The sequence below is a fragment of the Tachyglossus aculeatus genome, chromosome 19 (genome assembly GCF_015852505.1).
Source record: "Tachyglossus aculeatus isolate mTacAcu1 chromosome 19, mTacAcu1.pri, whole genome shotgun sequence".
Classification (NCBI taxonomy): Eukaryota; Metazoa; Chordata; class Mammalia; order Monotremata; family Tachyglossidae; genus Tachyglossus; species Tachyglossus aculeatus.
In genome coordinates this window covers 3,821,389-3,839,393 of record NC_052084.1, presented here as the reverse complement: position 1 = coordinate 3,839,393, position 18,005 = coordinate 3,821,389, and the positions used below count along the sequence as shown (strand labels likewise).

At 43.4% G+C, this 18,005-nt stretch overlaps 1 protein-coding gene across 4 annotated transcripts in view; it reads right to left on the bottom strand.

The window, feature by feature from the left end:
* SDCCAG8 (SHH signaling and ciliogenesis regulator SDCCAG8) overlaps positions 1–18,005 on the bottom strand; it is a 148,220-nt gene that overhangs the window by 90,510 nt on the left and 39,705 nt on the right. For all 4 annotated transcript variants that reach the window (XM_038761018.1, XM_038761019.1, XM_038761020.1 and 1 more), the window contains exons 11-12: positions 15,652–15,786; positions 11,352–11,468 (exon numbers count right to left, since the gene is read on the bottom strand). In XM_038761018.1, coding sequence (XP_038616946.1) covers positions 11,352–11,468; positions 15,652–15,786 — 252 coding nt within the window. The remainder of the gene's footprint in view (positions 1–11,351; positions 11,469–15,651; positions 15,787–18,005) is intronic.

Genomic DNA, 18,005 nt, shown 5'->3' with positions numbered 1-18,005 from the left:
TTGCACTCAGCAGACGCTAAATAACTCCCATGAATATCACCATCTTCGACGGTATTTATTTAGCGCTCACCATGCGCAGAGCACTATAAGCTTGTTATGGGCAGGGAATGTGTCCGCAAATTCTTATGTACCGTAGTCTCCCAAGCGCTTAGTACAGTGCGCTGCACATAGTAGGCGCACAATAAATACCACTGATTGTACTATTAGTCAGTCAGTAAACTGTATTTACTGAGCGCTTACTGTGTGCAGAGCACTTTACTAAGTGCTTGGGAGAGTACAATACAACAACAGACACATTCCCTGCCCACAACGAACTCACAGTCTAGAGGGAGATTGAGGGGGTTTGCGGGCCCTACGTGGGACAAGGACTGTGTCCAACCCAATTTACTTGTATCCACCCCACTGCTTAGTACACTGCCTGGCACGCAGTAAGCGCTTAACGAATACCACACTTATTATTAGAGGGGGCGACAGACATTAATATACATGAATAAATAATAATGATAGTATTTGTTAAGCGCTTACTATGTGTCAAGCACTGTTCTAAGTGATGGGGTAGATGATGAGGATGGGGTTATTTGTTAAGCACTTACTATGTGTCAAGCACTTTTCTAAGTGGTGGCGAAGATGATGATGATGACGATGATGGTATTTGTTAACCACTTACTGTGCGTCAAGCACTGTTCTAAGCGCTGGGGTAGATACAAGCCAATCAGGTTGGACACAGTCCCTATCCCACATGGGGCTCACGGTCTTCATCCTCATTTTCCAGATGAGGGAACTGAGGCCCGGAGAAGTGAAGTGACTTCTCCAAGGTCACAAAGCAGATAAGTGGTGGAGCTTGGATGACAACCCAGGTCCTTCTGAGTCCCAGGTCTGTGCTCTATCCATTAGGCCACACTGCTTCCTAGATGTAAGATAATTATGTTGGACACAGTCCCTGACCCATGTGGATCTCAGTGTCTAGAAACACAAAAATGTTCTGAACATGGAGCCAGGGGTTTCTGGGCCCCCACATTTATAGGATCTGGGGGTTCCACCAACAAGAGCCAATTACAAAGTTGGCCTAGGCCACAGATCTTGCCTAAAGCCAGTCTCAAGCTAATGCCTTGCTGAAACCCATTTCCGAGCCCCCGTTCTGTCTGACCAACTTAAGCATTACGCAAATAACGGCCTTGGATATTTGAACTCAATCGCATAAGCCTAACTCTACACTTCAGATTTGGGCCCCACCAGGCGATTGCCTGTATTAGCTTACAGAACGTATTTTCAAAACACTCAGGCTCCAAAAATGGGACACATTTCAAATCACCAACCAGATCAAATTAATACTTCGAAAGCGTAGGACATTCATGAAACATGTCTCTATTTAAATCAATAGGCAAACATCGCTAGCTGTTTCCCCAAACTGCAATTTCACATTTTTTGTCACCCACCATGTGGTGCTATTGGGCTTTCAAAACACAAGCTACTTCAAACCCCGTGTAATGTTTCTAAATAAACTCGGCAAAGTGAAGTCACGGCATCTCCCAAGCGTTTAGTACAGTGCTCTGCACACAGTAAGTGCTCCATAAATATCAGTGACTGGCTGATTGATTGATCTCACTTAAGGAGGGGATTTAGGATTTGTAAATCAAGAGCATTACGTAGTTATTTCTCAAACTTGTTCCATTTTATTTTTTTCCCCATTCACATATTTTTTATGGTATTTGTTACGTGCTTACTATATGTCAAAAACTGTTCTATGCAATGGGGTGGATACAAGTTAAGTAGGTTGGACACAGACGTGTTCTGCATGGGGCTCACAGGGAAAATAGGAGAGAGAACAGGAGAACTGTGGCCCAGAGAAGTTAAGCGACTTGCCCAAGGTCACACAGCAAGCTATTGGCAGAGCCAGGATTAGAAGCCAGGTACTCTGACTCCCGGGGCCTTGCTCTTTCCACTAAGCCACGCCGCTTCTCAATCTTTCCGGAGCAAATGTTGGTACCTTGATGGAGTTCTGAATCCAGAGCCCAAGTACTGCAGCTTCTCAGAAAAAGAACGCTACGATCTCGCACTACTCTCTCCCTTGAATGTTTCCAAAACCCTTGACCCTTTTGCTCCTGCAAGAAGACCTTCTTATCATTCCTCTGTCTTGATTCTCCGATCCCTTGTACCCTCCTAAAATCTGGCTGGATGACACCCCTCGACTTTAACGCTCTCCTGAAAAGCCAATGCCTCCAGGAGGAATTCCCAACTAATTTCCATTGTCCTTAGCCATGAAATGCCAAATATGACCCTTGGCATTAGATGTACTACATTCATATATTCAATTTTCCATGCTCCTGTACTTACCAACTGTACCTGTACTCTTCCTCCTGCTCACAATCAGCAAATACAATTTCTACTGCCTGTCGCTCTCAGCCTACTGGAATCTTTTTGAGGGCAGGGACACGTCTTCGACCCTTGTGCTTCTGCTAATTCTGTCGTATTGGACTCCCCCAAGTGCTTAGTTCAGTGCTCTGCCCATAGTAGGTGCTCAATAAATACCAATGATTGACTGATTGATTGGTTCAAGTGTCCAGTTCAATGCTCCGTTAGAGGAGGCACCCATATTATGGAACGAAAAAAAATGAGAAAATGAGGTTTTGAGAAATGTGTCTTCTGAAGGTATATACACATTTTAAATTGGAAGATAAATGCTGAGTATATGAGCAATGGCTGCATCTACATGTGCCAAGAGAAGATTGGACATGAATCCGCTCAGAGAACACTACTTGTAAGGAACATTTGAACAGCAACACGGATTGGGATAAAGTTCCAAAATTAACATTTTGGAGACAAATATCACTGTCTTTCCACTGGCATGGCCCAGTGGAAAGAGCACAGGCCTAATAGAGGACCTGGGTTTTAATTCTGCCACCACCACCAGCCTGTTTTGTGTGACCTTGGGCAAGTCACTTCATTTCCCTGTGCCTCAGTTACCTCATCAGGGATTCAATACCCGTTCCCCATCCTTCTTAGACTGTGAGCCCCATGTGGGACATAGACTGTATCTGACCTGATGGTCTTTGTATCTTCCCCAGAGTTTAGCGCAGAGCTTGGCCCCTAGTAAGCACTTAACAGATACCACAGTTATTATCATTACTATTCTCGTTAATCTCATTTTGGGACTCTAATCCCTCAGGATGACCTTCTGATTAACAAGTTTATTTCAGTCTGGTCTACCCTTTAGCTTTGCCCTTCCATCTTGCCACCATCCTTGCAGGGATCTCAGAATGGTCCCCAAAGTCTAAGAAGCTTGCCGGTGGGGTGAAGGGAAGGAGAGCTGTTCAGTCATTCATTCAGTCAGTCAATTGTATTTATTGAGTGCTTACTGGGTGCAGAGCACTGTACTAAGAGCTTGGGAGAGTACAATACAACAATGAACAGACACATTCCCTGCCCACAATGAGCTGACAGTCTACAGACGAGTCAATCCAGCCAATTCCCAGACCAGTTTGGATCGAGGATGCAGTGTTGTGGAAAAAAAAAAGATACTGTCTGCACGATCTCATTCTAACACTTTTCAGCCTTACCACATTGAATTCTGACAAAAAGCACTATTATCAAATCCCCATAATGTTCACCAGCTGAGTGAGATAATGGTAGTGCCATTAATGCACAGATGGAACCCATGAAATTTTCAAAACCTGCTGTTAGGTTTGTCCTACGTGGATCTGGCCTACATCCGTTTCCCGAAAATATGTGAATGGAAAAGGTAAAACACTGTACGGTATTTATGGCACAGACTTAAAATGGGGTCTGAAATGTGAGAGTGAAAAAAAAATGTTTCCCAGATCCTTAGCTCGATGTGTATAGGGATTTCTCTCAAGACACCCCTTACCCCCATTTAATGGGAGAAGCAAGTATGGCCTAATGGAAAGAGCATGGGCTTGGGAGTCAAGGACCTGGATTCTAATCTCGCTCCCCCACTGACTTGCTGTGCTACCTTGGACAACTCATTTAACTTCTCTGTGTGGCAGTTTCTGCATCTGTAAAACGGAGATTCAATATCTGTTTGCCTTCCTACTTAGTTTAGGAGCTCCATGAGGGACAGGGATTGACTCCAACCAGACTGCCTTGTATCTACCCCGATGCTTAGACAGTGCTTGATTCACAGTAAGCACTTAACAATATCGTTATTATTCCTATGGGTTCATCAAAGGTCTAGAAACAGAAACATGAATTGTAGCTAATTTGTCCATTTGGTTCTAACTTTCAAGATCTAGGACAAAATCTTGGAAGTCTATTATAGTGGGGAACTCCTTTGACTTTGGAAATACCACTTTTTTATGACATTTGTTAAGTGCTTATTGTGTGTCAAACTATGGTCTAGGCATTGGGGTAGATCCCCATTTTACAGTTGAGGAAACTGGGACACATAGAAGTGCTAAGCACTTGGGAGAGTACGTGCTCACTGAACAAGATTGATTTCACCATTCCTCTCAGATTTCTGTGAATTTATAATAAAGATGACCCCGGAAGATTGATCAATTCCCTGTTTATTTGTCTGGAATTGCACAAATCCTATGGGTAGGATCAGAAGTCTATGCCAAGCATTTCGGTAGCAGAATTGGGAACCTTTTTTTCTTTGCCTACTTCAGACACAGTAGTGGTGATTCATATGAGCTGGGTTTGTTCTGACTGTCATCGGGATCGGAACTGTGGGCTCAGGATCAGAGGCCGTGCAAAGTGGCCACATGGGTGTTTTGGCTTCCTGAAGTGCTTGGGTGACTGCTTTATGATAGAGAAGCACTGTGGCCTAGTGGAAAGAGCATATGGTCCTGGGAGTCAGAAGGACCTGGGTTCTAATGCCGGCTCTGCCATCTGTGTGCTGTGTGACCTCGGGCAAGTCACTTCACTTCTCTGGGCCTCAGTTACCTCATCTGTGAAATGGGGATTAGGACTGTGAGCCCCACCTAAGCGCTTAGTGCAGTGCTCTGCACACAGGAAGCGCTCAATAAATACGATTGAATGAATGAATGAATGACCTGGACTGTGTCCAACCTGATTAGCTTGTATCTACTCTAAAGCTTAGTACGGTGCCTGGCATATAGTAAGCGCTTAACAAATACCATAAAAAATTGACCTGTGAGAAGGCAAAAGGAACTTATTTCTGCTCAAGGTTCTGCCTCCTGAAAAATGTTAGGGCCATGCTGGAGGGCTGATTCGAAATGTATTTGACTGCATTCATTAACATGCTTGTGGTTGACTAGAATAAAATCTTATTCAAAGTCTTCCTGAGGTCTCCCCTAATTAAGCTCTCATTTCCTCTTCTCCCACTCCCTTCTGCATCACCCTTGCACTTGGATTTGATCCCATTTTTCACCCCTCCCTCAGCTCCGCACTTTTGTGTATAGCCATAATTTATTTATGTCGATGTCCGTCTCCCTCTCTACATTATAGGCTCATTGTGGGCAGGGATCATGCCTACCAACTCTGTTGTACTGTACTCTTCCAAGCGCAGAGTACAGTGCTCAGCACAAGGTAAGCGCTCGATAAATACCGCTGCCGATGATATACCAGGACAGCCTCATGTCCTAATACTTCCACTGCATTGCAATCAGATTGTATAATGAAAATGTGTTAGAGCAGAACTGGGTGAGCTCGTTCTATATACGACAAATCGGGAATGCATTTCAAACACCAGATAGCATTTGACGGGGCCTTTTGAATGTGCAGACATGCTCTTTCAGCCAGTAATTGCTTGGTAAAATTGATCCATTTATCCACGTTGAGCCCGGAATTGTTTTTCATCGCACCACCCTGGGGCCAGAGTTAGACTGGAGTAACGGATTTGTATTATGGAGAGCATTAAAACTACAGGTGCAAATCAGGGAGCTTCGGAAGGAAGCAACGTGCTTTGGATGATGGTCTAAGGAGAGCATCGTTACTCTTTCATCTCGGACAGCTTAAAGTCCACGTGCCAAGTTTACATTTGGAGGGTGGGGACGAAAGAGGGTGGATTTCTTGGGAGGTGAGCCAATCGATCAATTGATGATGATGATAATAATAATTGTGGTACTGGTTAAGCGCTTACTATGTGCCAGGCACTGTACTAAGCGCTGGGGTAGATGCATTCTTTCATTCATTCCATCGTATTTATTGAGTGCTTACTGTGTGCAAAGGACTGTACTAAGTGCTTGAGAAAGTACACTACAACAACAGACTGAGCCCCCTTTCCTCCCGCCCTACCTCCTTCCCCTCCCCACAGCACCTGTATATATGTTTGTAGATTTTTTACTCTATTTATTTTACTTGTACATATTTACTATTCTATTTATTTTGTTAATGATGTGCATCTAGCTTTACTTCAGTTTATTCTGATGACTTGACACCTGTCCACATGTTTTGTTTTGTTGTCTATCTCCCCGCTTCTAGACTGTGAGCCCGTTGTTGGGTAGGGACCATCTCTATATGTTGCCAACTTGTACTTCCCAAGCACTTAGTACAGTGCTCTGCACACAGTAAGCACTCAATAAATACGACTGACTGACTGAATGAATGAATGAACACCATACAGATACATTCCCTGCCCACAACAAGTGTGCAGTCTAGAGGGGGAGACAGACATTAATATACATAAATACATAAATAAATAAATTACAATATATACGTACGTACTGTGGGGATGGGAGGGAGGATTAATGAAGGGAGCAAGTCAGGCTGACACAGAAGGCAGTGGGAGAAAATGGGGGGAGGGCTTGGTCAGGGAAGGCTTCTTGGAGGAGATGTGCTGTCAATAAAGCTTTGAAGTCGGGGAGAGCAATAACCCGTCCGATATGAGGAGGGCAATATAAGATACAAGCTAATCAGGTTGGACACAGTCCCTGTCCCACGTGGGGCTCACGGTCTTAATCCCCATTTTCCAGATGAGATAACTGAGGTTCAGAGAAGTGGGCCTCAGTTAAAACACCATTCAGATACCATTAAAAAAAAGAAAGCAGAAGAGGTTATTTGGGGAATTCAAAGGGGAGTGTGGATCAGCATCCTAACCTAAACCTAAAGCTCTGAGCTGTCATCTCAACTCTGTCACTGACTACTTAAGTGCTCTGATTCCTCTTTCACCTATCTGATTCCTAGCCTCCACCCATTGGGAACTTATACCAACATCTCTTCAGGTTGTCTCGAAAGGCAAGGTACGAATGAACGTGCTGCACTCTGAAAACATGATGTGACTGGCATTAGAAAAATTGCAGTCAAGCTTCCCGATGAAATAACGAAATGCCAAACTCCCTTTCTCCAAACCCTTTTGTATCCGCGAAAGCGAGTTTCCTGGAAATGCGTAGCTGAATGTGGGTGTTCCAAAACGGGTTACTGATTTCCTGAATTCAATGATGCATCCATAATTTGGGCAAACAAACGATTCTCTTGAATGTTGGTGTAAACATGGGAAATTTAATATTTCCCCCCCAGAAGCTAATCATGTAATAAGAAAATTACAACCTCTCTTTGTGAATGACTACGGTTCACTCCCACTGTGCAATTTCAGCCACATTGCAGCAGCATTCACGGCACACAAGAGGCTGATGGAAGCAAACGTGGCTTAGGCTAAAGAGACCCAAAAATGTGTTTAGTTAAGTTGTGATTAGCACAGTTTTCACAAAGAAGCCGTTTGGAGCTTCGGGTCCTACCACGGAGATTAGGAGATACTCTAAACGACTCTTATTACCTCGCACGCGATGAACTCCATTTTCCCTTCAACCTCAATCAACCAACGGCATTTACTGAGCGCTTACTATGTGCGGAGTACTGTACCAAGCGCCTGGGAGAGTACGATACAACAGAATTAGCAGAAACATCCCCATCCCCTGCCCTTAATGAGCTTCTATGCTTCTGTTAGGCTTATTCCCTGCCACGAACTGACAATCCTGTCCTTGCTTGTTTTTTTCTTTTCCTAATGAAATGTCTCCTGTTTGCCTATGTCCCTCTCTATCACATCGTGGTACTGTTCTGCTTCTCTACTTCTAGCCTTCTGAACGGGATAGGAATGCAGAGATTTCATCTTCCTTTGGAATGAGCAGTTCAGAAAAGCAATCAGGTGTCCGGTTTTTAAAAGCACGCTTCTCTCTCGTGTGCAGATGGTGGCCGGGGGAAAGGCAGCAGACTGGTTTCTTATCCAGAAGGTCAGGTCATGGCTGAGAGACTGAAGAACAATTGCTATTTTGCTCTTCCAAGTCAGCCATGAAGGGAGACTCTTCTACCACCCCCACCCTTTCCCAAAAGAAGGGGATGTTTACACAGGGTAACGGTATGCTTTACTTACATTCCGGAGCCCAAGGAGGACGGAACTGTCCGTCCTGACTAACGGACAACTCCTGGGAAGATCAAAATTCTTGCGCGAACTACGTTGGGTGACCTTTGGTGTTATCAGCGGGAAGCATCAGGGAGCTTCTCGTTCTTTGAGAATACAGCAAATAGAAGCAGTAGGAGAAGCTCGGTGACCAGACCTGACTCTACCAAGAACACAGCACTAAATCTGGGATTAAGTCGCAAATCGCTGTTGTGTCCTTAATTGCTCCTATGGTGTTTTTCTTCCCCACGTGTTTTAAAGAAACGTATTCCTGACGGTAAATGTGGGAATTTTCCTTCCTATGTTTTTTCCAATTAATCCCACATACCATCCCTGGGGTATGCTAGAGAACAAGACTAACAATATAAAGTGCTTCTTAAATTGCTTGAATGCACACTTCTCTCTATACGAGTTTGCCAAAAAAGACTCCGGCTGTGCAATATCTGTCAAGAAAGAAGTCTTGTTTGCATAGAATTCTGGGTCTCAGTAAAAAAAACCCTTACGTTGGTAACATCACCTAGACGGGCAACGGAATCCTAAGTTAAAATAGAAACTTTTGCTCTATATAGATCTATGGAGCATATAGAACAGTTGAATCATTTTTGATTTACATGCTGAAATATATACATCCACAATTTATTTAAAGTCTGTCTCCCCTTCGAGACTGTAAGCTCCTGGTGGGCAGAAAACGTATCTACCGATTTATATTGTTCTCTCCAAGTTATCTCTACCAATTTATATTGCTCTGCACACAGCAAGAACTCAATAATTCCATTGACTGACTGGTACATAAAGGGGTTTTATTTGGTTTGCCTTTCTAACATGCTAGACTTTCAAGGAAGATTTCAGACTTAACTTTAAGATTGAAAATTTTCTTGATGACGTTCCTTTCTAATTTTAACATAATTTCCTTCCAGGCATTTTACTTGTCTTTTTTAATCACTGTTAATTGCCTTTGGGTAGAAACTGGTTGGGCAGCATAAGCACGAAAACATTTGGAATATAGACATATCGGTGTTGAAAGTTGATGAGAATCAAGCATTTCATGTATCCCTGGTTTTTCTTTTAAAACGCCAACAATGAGAGAGCACCTCCTTTTTAAGAGTCCGAAATGGTTATTGTGTCACCTGACCCTTTTTAAAGTTAAATTCCACCAGGCTGGGTCTTTATACAAATGTGTATATAAGAATGGTGATGTGTGCCTCAAATAGACTGTCCTGAAAACACAGAGAGTGAGCAACAAAAGTTAGCCCACAGTCTCTCAATGTAAACCTCGCTTCATCTGAGGGGATTAAGACTGCCCAACTTAACAAACGCAATTGAAAGATGTGACAAAAATCACCGATTCGTGGTCGGCTTTCCGGCTTCCAGTGCAAAAGCGTTCTGTGCTTATCAAAGTAGCTAAATTGGTGTTGACACTGACAGCCATCAATTTGACTGACATATTTACCTACCGCCTCGTTTTGTCTTACACATTTTAAACTTTTAGTCTAAAGATGAAGTTGGCTACTTCCAATTCCTGCCATTTCTTATGTTCACAATTCACATTAATATGGTTTCTCTTCATTTGCGTGGTTGCACAGGGCCCCAGCGGAATCTAAGAGTTGAGTCCGAATATGTAAATGTATATAATAATAATAAAAATAACTGTGGCATTTGTTAAACACTTACTGTATGCCAGGCACTGTATTAAGCGCTGGGGTGGATACAAGCAAATCAGGTTGGAAATAGTCCCTGTCAATCATATTTATTGTGCGTTCACTATAATAATAATAATAATGGTACTTGTTAAGCACTGACTATGTGTCAGACACTTTTCTAAATGCTGGGGTAGATACAAGCTAATCAGGTTGGACATAGTCCCTGTCCCACAAGGGGCTCACAGTCTTCATCCCTATTTTACAGATGAAGGAACTGAGACCCACAGAAATGAAGTGACTTTTCCAAGTAGCGGAGCAAGGATTAGAACCCAGGTCCTTCTGACTCCATATCTACCAGGCCACACTGCTTCTGCACGGCACTGTACTAAGAGCTTAGGAGAGTACAGTATAGCAATATAACGGACACATTCCCTGCCGATCACGAGTTCACAGTCCGTCCCACCCAGGGCTCACAGTCTTCATCACCATTTTTCTTATCCAGAAGGTTGGTCATGGCTGAAAGGCTGAAGAACAATTGCTATTTTGCTCTTCCAAGTCAGCCATGAAGGGAGACGCTTCTTGCCCAAAGTCCCAGAGCCAGACAAGGGATGGCACGGGGATTAGAATCCAGTCCTTCTTACCTCCAGGCCCAGGCTCTATCCACTAGGCCATGCCATGGGCACGTTTTATATGCACTGTACAAAGCCAAGTGGTGTCCACACTTTGGGTAGGAAAATGAGAAGCAGCGTGGCTCACTGGAAAGAGCACGGGCTTTGGAGTCAGAGTTCATGGGTTCAAATCCCGGCTCTGCCAATTGTCAGCTGTGTGACTTTGGGCAAGTCACTTCACTTCTCTGGGCCTCAGTTCCCTCATCTGTAAAATGGGGATTAAGACTATGAGCCCCACATGGGACAACCTGATCACCTTGTAAACTCCCCAGCGCTTAGAACAGTGCTTTGCACATAGTAAGTGCTTAATAAATGCCATAAAAAAAAAGACGGGATAATAAAAGTGATGTAACTAAGAGCTACTGCTACTGAACCTTTTCAGGGCTGAAAAAAATTCCCCGGGTACGCAGTCTAATTCAATCAATCAATCAATCAATCAATCGTATTTATTGAGCGCTTACTATGTGCAGAGCACTGTACTAAGCGCTTGGGAAGTACAAATTGGCATCACATAGAGACAGTCTCTACCCAACAGTGGGCTCACAGTCTAAAAGGGGGAGACAGAGAACAGAACCAAACATAATTGTCCCAATTGTTTGTTGCCATTAGCTTTGAACTGAACCGCGCAGAAGAAACGGTCCTCCTTAGGAAAATGCGAAATTCCAACTCGAGACCGGACCACAGTCAGGGCTTTCATCACTACAGAGTGATGCCAGTACCGTTTCTTACCTGGTCTTTCATTTCAAGCTCCCTTAGGGTCTTGGCTCTGTACTCTCTGTGCTCCTTTTCGGCCTCGTCCCTCTTCATCTGGGCGTGATTCAGCTGGTAGCGCATTTCTCCACACACCTGTTAGATTAGAGGGGAGAAGACAGGGAATGGAACAATTAGATCTCTTGGTGCCCTCTGGAGGTAGTTTCCATTTCACGCCACGTGCATTATCCATCGCGGAAAGACGGGACAGTAAACCACTGAGGCTCCCTAACTCCCCGCATTTTGATTGTCACTTGCCACTCACTGGATGTCACGCACACGGCATTTCCATCTGTGATCCTTCTAGGGGTTACATCACTTATCTCAGCGTACCACTTATCCTAGACCATTCTGAATTCCGTGAACTTCAGAGGTTATCCTCTGAACTTGAACGGGAATTCTCAAGGCTGTCACTGATAGATAAGAGCTTCACGTTCGGCGTGCTCTATTTCCCCAGAAAATTACATTCTATCTGCATCCCATGCTTCTTTCTAACGTACTACTGCCGCTGTCAGATGGATTTTGGGGGCTGGATGAACCATTGGTCAAACACATTAATATGCACTTTGGTCATTCTTAAATTCTTAAGAATACAGCCAACTTTTGGAAGTTTTCTCAAACGTTCTTCTCAGCAATCACAACAATTACAACAACATCAAAAAGAAAACGGAACGACTCAAAGAAACTGTCCTTCTTTTCTTTCTTAAAAGTAAATTTCCCTTCGTGTCATATTTATCTATGTGTGTTTCACAGCCTTAGGCTTTTGAGGACACGGATAGAGGGGCATCCAGATTTTGAACTGAATAAATACATCATTTAAAATTTTTGTGGCAAAAGAAGGAAAAGGAAAATTATTTGGGCACTACAACTCAGCATGCACACTTTGCTCCTCTAAACTCCAACCTACCCACTGTACCGCGATCTTGTCTATCTTGTCACTGACCTCTCACCCCTGTCTTGCCTCTGGCCTGGAAGGCCCTCCCTTTTCTTCTCTGACAGACAATGACCCTCCTCACCTTCAAAGCCTTACGGAAGGCCCACCTCCTCCTCCAAGAGGCCTTCCCTGCCTGACTAAGCCTTCATTCCCTCGTTTTCCATTTCCTCCTGTGTCGCCCAGCCCCAAAGCCCTTATGTACATTATTTCTATTAAGGTCTGTCTCCCCTTATAGACTTTAAGCTCGCTGTAGGCAAGCATTGTGTCTGTTATATTGTTGTGTTGTACTCTCTCAAGCGCTAAGTACAGTGCCCTGCATATAGTGAGCGCTCAATACATATGATCGATTTATGAAAATTATTGCTACATTTATGGAGCTGTTAGGACAGTTGTTGAATTTTAAAATATTTTGACTTTTTTCAGATTAGAGTAATAATTTACTTTCCAACCATTTCTACTTTTGGCTGAAACTCAAGTTTCGTATTCCTCAAAATGTGAAATTTTTGGTGAATGTCTGAGGACAACTGCTTTTCCCATTTTGGATTTATGGGTCTTATCCTTAAAAGTCCTATAAGTTTTTCCTAGAGTCAAAGAAAATGTTCTTTTCAGAAGCTAAATACACAACAGAAGTTAAATATACAACAAATACACTTGTTTTCAGAAGTTAAGTATACAACAAATACACTCCCTAGGGTTAAGACTCCAGGAGGAGGATGGAGAATGGAGAGTCACTGTCTCTGGCCCTTAGGAGATTCCCAGATGGAAATTCAAAAGGCCAAAACGTAGCCACTGAGAATACCCTTTGTGATCTGACAAAGGTTTTCAATTGTGCTAATGCTGGATGGACTCATTTCAAAAGTTCCACTTATTAAAGCAAGAAGTTTCATATTCCAACTAATAGGAAGTAACGCAAGCTGGAAAAACACTAACTCATTAAAGAGAGAGCTCGGAAAGTATAGAGCCGAGAAGGACAGATTGTGGGGGTGGTGTGGAGAGGTGGGGAGGGGATTATTAGGGAAGATGTTCCTCACTGTCCCTAGGTATTAAAACTGGAAAAAAAAAATCTTGCTTTTTTAGAAAGAATACACTTGCATGCATCCCTTTTCACTGCCTCGCATAATTATGTTGGGTGTTCAAATGAGTATGTGATCTCAGTGGGTTTCCAGCCAAATTAGGACATGCATTTTGGCAATATTCCACCGTGAAAGCAATTAATTGCGGGTCTCCTTTTCTTTACACTGAGGTGTAGGGTGCGGAGCCAGAGCCCAAAATGAATCCGTTTTTTTTTTTTTATTAGTGAAACAATGGTTCTTTTCCCAGGTTTCGTCAGGCTGTCCAAATGTCCCGGACTCCGTGACTCTCTTTGTTTCTATTTCTCTGTCTCTCCCTGAGGAGACTCAGAGGAAGCTGGGCAACAGAGTCAAATGCCCCCAGGGTCGGGTTGGCCACCATTCAGGGTGTGAGGGGGCACAGGTCACCTGACTCTTCTCGGTGATAGGGCAGGTCTCCCCGCTGACGGCTCTAAGCAGATGCAAATGCCCATGCAAAGTCTATGCAACATCTCCTTTGCTTAATTTGAACTTGTTCGGCACAGGCGAGATGACAGGATTTAGAGAAAAAGCGTGTCATCTAAGCTCGGCGGGAATCTCTGCCTGGAAGTTTCTGCTTCCTTCACCAATGCCACGTGAAGCAGACGAGGACGCTGCAATCAGCTGCTGCTGAAGAAGGCCCTTGTGGACTGTAAGTTCCTTGTGGGCGGGGATCATAACAGCATCTCTTCTCTACTGAATTTTCTCAAGCACTTGGTCTGCTCTGTACGCAATAAGTGCTCAATAAATACCGACTGGTGAAAAAAATGAGGTCTGCAAAGAACAGTATCTCACTGCATCTCGTTGTGAAGCAGTTACTCTCAAGTGCCTCATTCACTCACTCATCAGTCAAACCTGATCATATTCAATGGGAATAAAGGCAGGCAGTTTTTAAGGGAACTGTCTCTGAAAGCAGTAATAATAATAATAATAATGGCATTTATTAAGTGCTTACTATGTGCAAAGCACTGTTCTAAGCGCTGGGGGGGGGATACAAGGTCATCAGGCTGTCCCACATGGGGCTCACAGTCTTCATCGCCATTTTACAGATGAGGTAACTGAGGCACAGAGAAGTTAAGTGACTTGCCCAAAGTCACACAGCTGACAAGTGGCGGAGGCGGAATTTGAACCCATGACCTCTGACTCCAAAGCCCCGGCTCTTTCCACTGAGCCACACTGCTTCTCTATGGCAGTATTTGTTGAATCCATCAATCTATTAATGGTATTTATTGAGCAATTACCATATGTGCAGAGCTCTGTACTAGAGCCCTTGGGAAACTACAATACAAAAGAATTAGTGGATACGTTCCCTGCCCATAGCGAGCTTACAGTCTGGAGGCATGCAGTGCACTGAACTGTGAAAGCAAACACATATTAAAGGCTACTGACCCATTTAATGTAAATTGGCAAGGGAGGGTGAGGGCAAATTTTCAGACTATCAAGGATGTTAATTTAAATCTGAATTATCCACCACAAAAATAAAACGAGGTCGGAGAGGGAAAGCTAAAGCAGTATAATGAGGTACACCTTTATAAAGAAAGCCGCTTAGCATCATCAAAATAATTTCATTAGTACAAAGATGCCCATTCTTGAATTGTACTAATGAAGTTATTTAAGGAGTCCAAGAGCACCTTTGATTTCTATTAACATTATTAGTCTGGATACCAGTTTCGTTAAATAGAGGCAAATCACAACGTAGAGGAGAAACATGCTAAATGTCAATTTAAAGCCGATAGAAAGTCAATGGTAGTGACGGGAATAGATCCCTAGACTTCTAACTTCTCAAGTCTATTTCTCTAATTCCGAGAGTATGATTCAGAGTGCAGAAACATATTTTCTGTTCCTGTGAGGAATATGCTTGCTGTGAAAATATTAATCATGTTTTTAAAGCTGTAAATATTCAAATGTTGGAGTACTATGAAGACTGGATAGCAGCTGGTCAAAACGAAGTACAACAAAATGGCTGCCATCGGTCCTGGATTCCAAAACACAAGTTTTACACTTCCATGCTTACATGGATCATAGCATGTCAACCAATCAGTTAATCACATTTATTGAGCGCTTAATGTGTGCTGAGCACTGTACTAAGCCCTTAGGAGAGTACACCATAAGAGACACATTCCCTGCCCACAATGCATGCAATGATCCAAATTCTTCCTCCTTACGTCAGTGGGAATTCACAGGAAGTGACGGTCCTTGTGGAATTCACTTATGAGGATAAAATCAGACCCTCCTTCCACCAGGGAATTTTCTTTACCTTAGTAATATCCCTATCGTGCGAAACAAGTTGGTTTTGGGCTTCTTCCAGTTGACTCGTTACGGCTTTCTTCTCCCTTGTAAGCCTCTCCACCTGAGCCTCAAGTTGGGCCACATTTTGATACAAGGCCATCATCTGTGAGAGGAAATCAAAGCCATCCGGTTACCACAGCCTCTAAAACTAGGGAGTTGGGGAGGAGGGATTCAACCAAGCCCAAAGGTTTTGTTGTTTTTTTTTTAATCACACGCTAAAGGTCTAAGGCAGCTTTGGGGGCTCAGTTCCCTATCTGCCCTAGTGAACCCTCTCCTCTTCAGAGGGTGCCTTTTCTCTACTGCAGCCCCTCCCTCCTTCCTGGGGTCACCCCTTCCGAGCATCTGGAGGGCTTTGGGGGGCCCATATTGGCTTGGTCTAGTGGAAAGAGCACGGCACAGGTGAGTCAAGAGGCCCAGGTTCGTGTCATTCATTCATTCATTCATTCATTCAATCGTATTCCACCTCCTCTTCTGGCCTACTGAGTAACTTCAGGCAATTCTCCCTCCTCGTTACATTATACTCCCCTAAGCGCTTAGTACAGGGCTCTGCACCCAGAAACCACTCAATAAATCTGACTGATGGATGGATTAAATTCACTTAACCTACCTGAACCTCAGTTTCCTCTTCTGAAAAATAAGGAAGGGTAAACTAGATTGTAAGCATTGTGTGGGCTATGGGTTATGTCTGATCTCATGACTTGTATCTACCCCAGGCCTTACCATATGCTAAGTGCTTGAAGAATGCAATTATTATTGCAATTATTATTATTATTATTGTTATCTCCTGGTACTTCTGCCTTCTTCCAGTACCTCTGTGGGCAGGGAGCATGTCTCCCAACTTTCTTATATTGCACTCTCCCAAGTGCTCAGTACAGTGCTCTGCACCCAGAAAGTGCTCAATAAATAGCACTGATTGACAGAGACTGCATGGGTAGTTCTGGAACCGATCAGAACGGACGGAGTTGGCAGCTCTGAGCCTTCAGGCCCCCCAAAACTGGAAAAGCACATTTGAGGCAATAGATATGAATGTTTGCATTACATCTGACTTTGCCATTAGGCACATTCTCCATAATCTTAGCTTTGGAGAGAGCATCAGAGATTATAAAGCAATAAAAGACTCTCCGCAATTACCCATTCAAATGCCTCATTTTCAAGTTATCTTTTACTCCCTTAAAGTTCTCAGCATGCACGTATTTATGCTTATTTATTTACTCATATGTGTCTATTATTTATGTCTATTCCCTCACTCTTAACAATGAAATACTCATCTATTGATGTCAATCTGGTCATTACTAGTGCAACTTTACTGGTGGGTCACTACTGTGTTTTCATCTCGGACATTGCTTTTCAAAGCTCGGTTAATACAACTCATTTTCATTTTGCCTCGTTTGCCTCATAATCATATAATTGTTCTTCCTCAATAACCATGAAACTGACCTGATTAATTTTAATGTTTCCACAGATTAGTTTTGGTATCCCAAGCTTCTGTAGTGTGTGAACTATTGTTAGATATGTTCTCTGAAACTGTTCTAGGGGTGCTGTTGGTATGAGAGTAAATAATGAAGTCAAATGCAGGATGGTCTAGTGGAGTCAGAGGACCTGAGTTCTAATTCTCACTCTGCCACTTGTCTGCCATGTGACCTTGGGCAAGTCACTTCACTTCTCTGTGCCTCAATTACCTCATCTATAAAATTGTGATTAAGATTGTAAGCCCCACATGGGACATGGATGGTGTCCCCGCTGATTAGCTTGTACGGTATTTGTTAAGCACGTACTATGTGTCAAGCGCTGTTCTAAGCCCTGGGGTGGATACAAGCTGGTGGGGTTGGACACAGCCCCTGTCCCACATGGGGCTCACAGTCTTAATCCCAATTTTCCAGATGAGGTAGCTGAGGCATACAGAAGTTCAGTGACTTGCCCAAGGTCACCCAGCAGACAAGTGGCGGAGCCAGGATTAGAACCCAGGTCCTTCTGATTCCCAGGCCTGTGCTTTATCCACGAGGCCATGGGGCTCTGCCAGGGCACGTATCAGGGGCTCAACAAATGCCATTTAAAACAAATGGGTACCGATTATAAGAAAAATAGAGGACCTCTAGTTTACCATCTTCGGGAATAATATTTAGGGTGGAATAAAAAAGAGATCAAAGGGAAGAAGCATCGATATATAAAAATGTGAAAGTGAATACATTTATGCATGAATTAACATAATTTTATAAGTACGAATTATTAGGAACGTGGTCAGGTTCCCAATGTAGAGCTCGTGTACTATGAGGATGCCAACTGTGAAGCCTGAGACATATCTTCAGTGCAATATGGATTAAA